The sequence below is a fragment of the Benincasa hispida genome, chromosome 3, assembly GCF_027475165.1.
Source record: "Benincasa hispida cultivar pf3 chromosome 3, pf3_genome.v1.1, whole genome shotgun sequence".
Taxonomy (NCBI): domain Eukaryota; kingdom Viridiplantae; phylum Streptophyta; class Magnoliopsida; order Cucurbitales; family Cucurbitaceae; genus Benincasa; species Benincasa hispida.
This window is the reverse complement of record NC_143480.1, coordinates 25,655,736-25,665,793: the sequence shown is the minus strand read 5'-3', so window position 1 is coordinate 25,665,793 and position 10,058 is coordinate 25,655,736. Positions and strand designations below refer to the sequence as shown.

At 28.1% G+C, this 10,058-nt stretch overlaps 1 protein-coding gene across 1 annotated transcript; it reads right to left on the bottom strand.

The window, feature by feature from the left end:
• Positions 1-1,141: 1,141 nt before the first annotated feature.
• LOC120074134 (MIZU-KUSSEI-like protein (Protein of unknown function, DUF617)) lies at positions 1,142-2,071 on the bottom strand. The gene has a single exon (XM_039027150.2). The coding sequence runs from the start codon at positions 1,972-1,974 to the stop codon at positions 1,297-1,299; it is 678 nt and encodes a 225-aa protein (XP_038883078.1). The 5' UTR covers positions 1,975-2,071; the 3' UTR covers positions 1,142-1,296.
• Positions 2,072-10,058: the final 7,987 nt, after the last annotated feature.

Here is a 10,058-nt window from a genome sequence, read left to right as displayed (position 1 = left end):
AGTTACTGTTTTTTTTTTTTTTTCCTTCTTTTTTTTTAAGAACTCCAAAGCTCCATATATAGTTGATAAAATTATCAGTTGAGTGTTATGAACTTTAAGAGGTTCTACCTAAAAAAAAGTTTCTAAATATATGTACCCTTAAACTTTTACGAGTATTTGGATGACTACAGTAAATATTATTTCAAAACTCTTAATTAGCTACAGTCAACACTAAAATCTCATTTACTACAGTATTTACTATTTGCCATAGTTTTTACTATTTTACGTTAATCAATTTTTTATTCTTTACTATAGTGTTTACTATTTCTTTCTAAAACTAAAATAATTTATACCTCAAATACATACTATTATAACCAAAACTAAAATAATCTACACCCCATATACAAACTATTATAACCCAACTATATAATAATTTAGGACTATAATAGTCAACTTTTTGCCCCAAACGCCCTTAAAGTTGTATGTAAATATTATTATAAGTATTATATGTCTTAACAAAAGTTTGGTATTTAATGGGTATATTGTTAACTCCATCAATTTAATATTTATTTATCTTGCTAAATATATTATCTAAAAAATTAAAAAGCAAAATGACTTTAGGCACAAATCAAGCTGGTGGTATTATTCGAAGTATAGGACTAAACAAATACAACTCCCAAACTTCTAATTTAACCTTTTAAAATATTAGTATTTTTATATGAAACATTAAGAAACTTAGTCAAATGCTTCAAATTATTTATATGACCAAATAATAGAAAAGTAGGCATAATTTAACCATACATTTTTTTAGACATTGATATAAAACATTATTCCCCAAATAAATTATTACTCGTGGTTCACTTACTAAAAACTCTCTTATTATCTTTATAGTTCCAAGGTAATTCAGTTGTTTAAGGTTGATTTCACTTGAAAGACCTCAAAATTATTAGAAATAATTATATATTGAAAAATCCAATTTAAGAAAAGATAAAAGACAAGAAAACCATAAGAGATAATTATGAGAGTTACATTTTAGTACAAAAATCACAGGTATGTAGAGAATTGAGCCTCCAACTTTCATGGAAAAAGTCAATTAATCATTGAGTTAAACTCGTTTCGACGAAATTCACATATTTTGATTTCATATAAACATCCCAAAACATAAATACACAAATATATATATATATATATGTAATGTTCATCAAAACAACAATTCCAAGCTGGTGGTAATACAGGGCCAATATAAGCATCAGCAAAAAGCTGAAAAAGCCCTGCCCAAAAAAACACAGCTCAAAAAAAAGAAAAAAGGAAATTAATTTATTTGGAGCGGAAAAAGAAAATACTGAGTTCTTGACCAATGCTTCCATTTGGGTCTCTCAAATGAAAGGACTCAGAATCTCCCGACGCCCCACAAACTCTATCGAAATTCCCTCTCAAATACATCAAATAATCATCTTCACCTTCCATAATTCCGGCGCCTTCCGCCACCGTCCCCAACCGCCGCAGCGTCTCCACCTCCGCCGCCGAAGCCCGTCGCCTCAAGCCATACCCAACTTTCCTCCCATTGAAATACATACTCCACGCCGGCGAAGACAGAACCGACCGCCCCCCGGAATTCGCGGCGGCAGTGGAAGTGGATTCGAGTGCGATTCTGAGGACGCCGCCTCCCATTTCCCTGGCGAGAATGGCGGTGGGGACCGCCAATTCGAGGAGGAGAATTGGGTTGGTTGACTTGGAGCTTGTTTGAATACAGAAGTTAACTTTTCCTCGCCGGTAACCGAAGATGGTGCCGGTGACGGAATTGGCGGCGGAGGAGGAGATGGAGGGGGGGAACATGGGTTTTGAGGAATATATGGGTTGTTGTTCTTGATCTTCAGAGAAGGCGCAATTACAAGTGGGGATGAGGAATTCGATTAGAGATCGGAAGAGCTGCCATGAACGGACTTGTTTCTGGCAGTCCACGGCGGCGACGTTGACGGCGGGGTAAGTGGCCATATATATAAAAATATATGGTGGAAAAACGTTTTAAGTAATCAGAGAGGAAAAAAGAAGAAAGATATAGATACAAGTTTTGAGGGTATAGTGTGGGAGTGAGGGTTTAAAAATATATATATAGTGAAAGGAAAGGCATAAATGAAAAGGGAAAGTTTTATTTTTCATTATTATTCAACATTTTTCTCTCAAATTGGATGATGCCCCACGTTCACATCGACCTTTTCTGCAAAATCCAAGGATTAATGCCTCGACGTCTAAATTTTGGGTCAGAAAAAGCTACCTTTTTCCCTTCCTTTATGTATAAAATAAAAAAACATATTTGTTATTTTGGAGGATTTAATTATTTTGTTGTTTAATTTTTAAGTTAAACTATAGTAAATTGTCCTTAACTTTATACTTCATTTGAAAAATATAAATAAACTTTCGAAATTTTCTATAATAGAGTTTTAGAGAAAAGTTTGAAAAATAAAGGCTTACATTTTGTTAAGAACAATATTACATCATTCCTTAAAACATTAAAACAGCAAACAAACACATCAAAATTTCGTAATCTAGTGCGGTAAAATACTACTTGCATCTGGGACAGTGTGCCCAAGAAAGATAACTTCACTAATATTAATATTAAGTAATTACAATGTTGTACTTATCTATAAAAACAACACAATTATAGTAACATCCATAAAACTTAATCACTCAAATGATCTACTAGGCTTCCCCTAGATGTGAGACTTTCTCTCATTGAAGGCTCCATCTAAGTGTGAGTATTAGTTAAAGATTATTTAGGCTCCCCAGAATGTGAGACCTCTCACAAAAACTTTTATCTTTCCCTCTCAAATGAAGACTTGAATAACTTAGGCTCCCCTAAGCTTGAGGATCCATTCTCAAGATGTTAAGGAACAAATCGATATGGCTCGAAGTAAACCTCCAAACTTACAGTAGCACAACCTTCGTCTCTTCAAAGATCGACACACATTTGTGAAAAATTCTTACAAGACAATGACACTCATAATTCTCATGAAACGACCAACATTTGATCACTAATAAAAATTCCTTAAATATGCATAGTTGAAAACCAAGAGTGCTACCTTAGTTCCCAAAACAAATGCGGTCACGAAAAGTAGGAAATCTGCAAAATAGAACTACCAACAAATTTTTTCAAATAATGAAAATATATTTGGTAGGATTAACATTTCTAGAGTCAATCATATGCCTGATATAATAGATGCAAAGACAATCTGAGTAACATCTACCAGACTTAAACAAATATTGCCAATTACACAACATCTCTAACAAAGTTTTAAAATACTCTTGTTGTTAGTTTTGGAGAGAAATGATAGTTAGTATTTTATTTTAAAAATACCTGTAAATTTTCAAAACTTTCAACAATATTATTAAACTTACTTTTTTTAAAACAAAAAAGATATTTACCTTAATCAAAGGGATAGTTTTAGAGACCGAAGAATAAATGAAAGAGGAATAACTGTGTATGGAAGAAAAGAGGAAAAAATAGGAAAAATAAGAAAGTTTTAGACACATTGAAGCATATGAGAGAGAGAGAAAATAGGAGAGGAATATGATAAGTGTAGTTAAATATTTCCGTCCATATATAAATGGTAACAACATTTGTATTAAGTATTAATATAACTTTGAAAGTTAAATATATTTTGAAAATGAGATACTAACCGTTTCAATCTATATATTAATGAAAATACCTTCTTTTTTTTTTTTTTTTTTTAAGTTTGAGTGCATTATTAATACATTTAAAAGTTTGGAATATTTTTAAAATAAAATATTTAACGATTTCCATTTAAACTAATAGTAATGATACATTGTATTTTTTTAAATTTTAAGAATATTATTGAAATCCTTAAGGAGTATTTGTTTTAAGGATTTGGAATGTGGGTTAGGCATCTAAAGCTCAACCATTGTTTTGGGCAAAGGTCTAGGACACTCTTTTTTATTGGTTTGAATAGTAAACATTATTCAAACCCATATGTTACTTTTTTTTAAAAAAAAAAAAAATTAATTTAGAAAGTTTATCGGCCAACTTTCGGACACTCGTGATCGCCTCCGACCAACGCCGATTGCCACTCCGATAATCGTTGTGGGCCAATCTCCAATCGCCACTTCTAGCAACTCCGCCAGCAAACTTCTGACCACCAATCCCAGTGACTGTCGCCAACCAACCTCCGATCTCCACCGGTTAACATTGAAAAACTTTAATAAAAACACTTTTAGTATATAATAATCCAAACAAATTTGCATAAAAAATACTTTTAAGAAAGAGTTGCAAAACACATTTATGTTTTTATTTTAAGAAGTTTTTATCAAAAGTGTTTAGAGAAAATAAATTTTTGAAAAATATTTTTTTCTAAGTCATTCCAAACAAGGCCTTAGTTTAATTACAATAATATTTTTAAAATATATTTTCTCTTTCTTCTAATTTTTTTCTTTTGAAAAATTTTAATTATCATTATTATTATAGATTATATTTTTTAATTCTCGCTCTTCTCTTCTTTGTTTAAAATTAATATTTCCTTTATTTTATGAGATTTTATTTATTTTTTTCTATTTTTCCTAGCTAAAAATCAATTACCTATCATTTCAAGTATAAGTCAAATATGTTGGTAATATAGTGAAAATGTAAATATATATCGCATATATATTGGTTTATTTTTTTAATGTATTTATAAATATATTGAAAAATGTAAATATACATTGAATATATTGTTCTAAGACAATATATTGTACAAATTATATTGTTCATGCACTTATCAAATATATACTGATTTAATTCCAGAAAATTCAAATATATAGTGTCATATATATCAACTAAACTTTCATTACATGCTTCTTTTGGTATTATTATTATTATTTATAAAAATTGAATAGTAAGAGAGCTAAAAAAGTAAGTCATGCTAGATTTTTGTATAAAATAATAGTCCATTAGACTGCAATTGTGTATTAGGTATAGTTATTTAGACTATATGTGTAGATAACTCAAATTTAATTTAATTTAATACATTTTCATTTTTTTTCCCATTTGTCGATTTAATTAACTCGAGAACTTAGAATCATTGTTTAAACTTAAAGTATTAAAATTTTGTAAACAACTTAGCGGCCAAATAAAAATTAAAATTCAAACTTTATGATTTTGTTATTTTTGAAATCGAAGTTGATTGAAAAAAAAAACTATAATTTTTCAAGAATTGAATTTAAGATTAAAATACTAATTTATTTCGATTTGGAATTAGCATATTATAGTTAAAAAAAATCATTTTCAAGTTAGTTAAATTGGCAAAAATCTATGAAATTTTATTTTAAAATATAGTAAAATTAAAACATCAAATTATTAAAATAATAAATTAAATAAAATTATAATTTTAGTCAAATATCTATTTTAAAATTTAAAAGATATATATATTCTTTTTAATTTTTTAATTCACTTTAAATTTAACTATATCAAAATTTAAACTAATCTAAAATCTAATAACGGATTAAATATATATATATATAAGATTTAAAAATCTGCATTTGGAAGTCTCGCTCCAAACACAATTTTCTTAAATCCAAACTATTTAAATCTCTCTGCCTAATCTGAATTTAACATTTTGAAATTTAAGATTTTAAACTTGCGCTTCAAACGTCATCGCAATTTTTTATTATTATTATTTAGACGAAACTTAATTTGGAATGATGAGTCAAATTTTAATGGTTTTGATGAACCCACGTTGGAACCCTCATAGGCGGCCACATTTTAAAAATCAAAGGTTGTCATTTGATTTAATTTACTCAATTACTCTATTTTTATTGGTTGTCCAAAAAGATGCAAGTAATATCAAATGTTACGCTGCATATCAAATGGATATATATATGATTTGATATTTTGTTTCCAAGTGGATAAATAAATATGTCTCGCTTAGACGGTAACCCTAAAAACATCATCATTTGCTTTTGACTTCCTTTTCTAAAACTCATAATTATTTTATAATCATTTTCTCTTAAGCTTTTCTTTAATACTGGGAAACAAAAAGTAATTCATGTTCCTACTTTTCTCGAGCAATTATTTTTATATATATTTGTGTATTTGTTTTATGATGTCACTCTTCCAAGAAAACAATGCTTTTAATGAAATACAGTTCAGATTACTATCAAAAAGTCAATAATTAGGCAAACATGAGGGTGATTCAGTAGTTAATTATGACATTAATGATATTCTTTATCATAAAAAATATGGATTCTTACAAAAGTAAGTAATTAATAGTGGACCATATTGATTAAAATATAGTTCAAATTAAAAGAACTAAAACAAAAATTATTAGAAAGGGTTTGGAACAAAACTAAACCCAAACACAATTCTATATATTAAAATATAAGATAGAATACAAAATACAGCCTAAATTTGTAATATTGCTTCCATTAAAGATCTATTATGAGATTCCTCATCTTAAAAAACAATAATAATAAAAAAAGAAAATTGTAGGGATGAGAATTCCGTACAAGAAGAACCTTATCATGTAATGATTAGTAATTTTGGAAGACATTGATACATGTAAACCATACAATTCCAAATTAAAAAAATACAACCATTCAACTACTCTTTTCTCTAATGAGTGACAAGTCTACTTTATTTTTTAGATAATAAAATAAATGTAAACCCAAAAAGAAAAAAAACAAAAAAAGAAAAAGAAAAGAAAGAAATAGAAAATGTGGGTCTGAGCAGACACCCACATACCAAGCACTAGATTTTCTTGCTTTGTTGTTTATGGAAATAAAATATGAGAGACAGAGAGTATTTTTGGAGGGACTTGAAGGCAAAAGCCTGCTGCCAGGGAGCAAGATAATTCAAATTCCCTTCCTTTCACTTTTATGCCTTTTTTTTTTTTTTTTCCACTAGTCTCTTGAAAATGACCATATCAATCTCACATAGTGAAATATCCCCCATTTTTCCTTTTTTTCTTAACACCACACTCTTATCGTCTTCGATACGACGATATGATGTCGGGTTTCATGTATAGATATATGTATATATTTAACTACTATTAAATATGCTTACATATTTGATTCACCAATTTCGTAAGTTGATATTGACCCACCAGTTTCTTTGAAGGATTTGTTTAGGAAGTTTATGGTGTTTTGGGGAATAGTGATTTGAAACAGGAATAGGCTTTTTTTTTTTTTTTTTCCATATACTTTTCTTCCCCACATTTGAAAAAGAAAATAATGTTTAATGATGCTTTTTGGAATATAAAATGGGAACTTTTTGGTAGAGTTATTGAACAAGAAAGGGACGAAATAGAAAGTGCGTGGCTAAGACAAAACTCAGTGCGCCATCTCACACTTTGGGTATTCCACCATTTTCTCTTCTTCATTTTCCACATACAATTTCATCTTAAAATAAAAACGTTTTCTATTTTATTTTATTTTTTCTTCTTGTCTGTTTAAGTGTTTGATTTATGTGTGGTGGAACATTATTGGTTATATTTTCCACCACTACCAAATATAAAATAGTCGGTACAACATAACTCTAGATTTGTCCATTAATTAGCATATTTCATAATTAATATTTCACATTTACAACCAAATTAACAAGGTCTCATAAAGTCTTATTTAACATCCTCTAAATCTAATACCATTCATAAATAGATACATCAAACAATAACCTTACACCATTGGCGAAAAGTCTATATGATTTCAATCTTGTTCAACTGTGTAATGCAAGTTAGTATGAAACGCTCACTTATTAGATAGAGAATAGGAGACTAAAGGAATAAATTGTCGATAAGGTTTTCCACAATCCCCTAAAGTCAATGAGTTGGTGTATACTCAATGGGCCACGCCTCTAATTGAAAATTAATGGGTCTTAATTAGACGAATAGAAATATGACTAATAAGAAAAATAATATTTTTCAAACTTTCATTTTGAAGAATAGCAAAATGTTTTTAGGTTAGGAAAAATAACCAAACAAATTTGAATTTAATAAATTACTAATTATTATATTACAAAAATACCCAAAATAGTATCTTCATTTAATTTATTCCAAAATATATATTGTTTAAAATCGTAACAACCTATATCTATTTTAAAAAAATAAGATTTAATCTAGCTTCTAAAAACTTAATATATGATTCAATCTCTTACATCTAAACATTTCAAATAAATGGCTGATCTAACAATACAAAAAATATGACGATTGACATCATAAAATAAATTACAATGTAGTATTTCAAGATTAAAACATAAAAATTGCAAATTAATATTGGTTGGTAGAAAAAAATTAATTAATGTAAATCTTAGGGATCTTATTTTTTCTGCTTGAGAGCTACACAACAAAAGTTGGTGAAAACATGATATATGCTACAACATGATATTTTTATATATATATTCATCTAAACATAGAATCTACATAATAAAAAAAAAGTAAAGGAAAAAAGTGAAACAAGATGAAGAAATGTGATTTTAAAAATTGTTAAATTCAAAAGAATGGGGTTGTTTCAAATCTTTGAATATATTCAATTACATTGAAATTAAATATAGTGTTTAAGGGCATTTTTAAAAGAAAGTCATCATCATGTGCAAATGATGTTTATTAAAATTGTACTGTAATTGATGATTATTTGAAAATTATGTGATGTTCATTAGTTAATTACATTGTAATTTTAATATGTTGTTGAAGAAAAATTGCTCAACCACAAAAGAAGCCTAACCACAAAAGAAAGAAGCAAATAATGACTACTTACGGAATAGTTGATAATTATGTTAAATAAGGCAATGAAATTTTTGAAAATAAAAAAATATTTAACTGTTAATTATAAAACAAATATATAAAAAAATATTTAAAAATATTTATATTTTATAGCAAAAAGTTTCAAAAGTGCTTAAAAAATATTTAAAAATATTTACACTTTACAGCAAAAAGTTTCAAAAGTACAAATACTTTTGAAACTTTTTGCTGTAAATATTTTTGGGATTTTTCTATTTATAAGAATCTTCCTTAATTATTTCTCTTCATCTTCATCTTTCGATTTCAAATTCACAATCTCTGTTTTGCCTTGTCAAGCCTCCATCATGTTATGTCCCTTCGAAGAGCTTGTCTAGCAAAGACATGTTGTTTTCTCTAAATTTCTCCATGATCAAAATGACGAGTTCAAAGTGATACGATGCCCATATGACTGAAGAATCACAACAACCATAACTTCAATCATAATTTGTAGAAGTTGATTAAGAAGGACAAATACCACCATGCAGATTTTTTTTGGTGTTTAAAAATAAAGAAAAAACTAATAACATATTGAGTATTAATGAAATCGACAGAGTTTTTTATCATTAGGAAGAGAAAAATGAAACTCTTAATAAACTCTAAACGTACCCTTTGTATCTTCCACCAAATAGATTTGCAATTTGTTGATAGATACGTAGTATAGCAACTTATCTCTCCAAGAAACAAAGTAAAATAAATATCAATATTGGTATCAAATTCTACCCTGTTTGATGTGTACTCATAACCATGAATCTATCTAATTTATGAGTTCTTTGTAGCTATCGTTTTGTAGATGACTTCGACTGAGTTTTTTTCCTTAGATTTTGACATGAGTCTTCTCCAAAATTTCTAATTAGTATGGTTACCAAGCATCCCTATCGACCAACACATAACTAGGCCGACAGTATAATTTTTTTTTAATAAAAAAAGAATGAATACTAGATCTAGTTTTGATATTTGAAAAAGAAGATTGCATCTATTATTTTAATTTTAAAACGATATTGGGAGATAATTTAAGAAAAAATCGGCATCTATGCCAAAAGATCGACATGACTAAATTAGTTACATTGAATATTTGGTTGAGGCCATTTTGAATAATATGAAAGATCAACATCACGTGCAACCAAGAGGTTTACTATAACTTTAGTTCTTCCAATATATTCAAAGGAAAGTTAAAATAATGTTATATGCCCCAATTTCCTATAGAAATACTTATAATTAACGAATTAATTTAGTTAATTCCAATAAAATTAATTCAAGTTTTTGTTTGAACTAATGAGTTCCAAACTAACAGAACCATCCACTTCATATCTTATATGTTGA

What these genes read in the sequence shown, in the direction of transcription:
- LOC120074134 (XM_039027150.2), bottom strand. Translation starts at nt 1,974, where the DNA reads ATGGCCACTTACCCCGCCGTCAACGTCGCCGCCGTGGACTGCCAGAAA.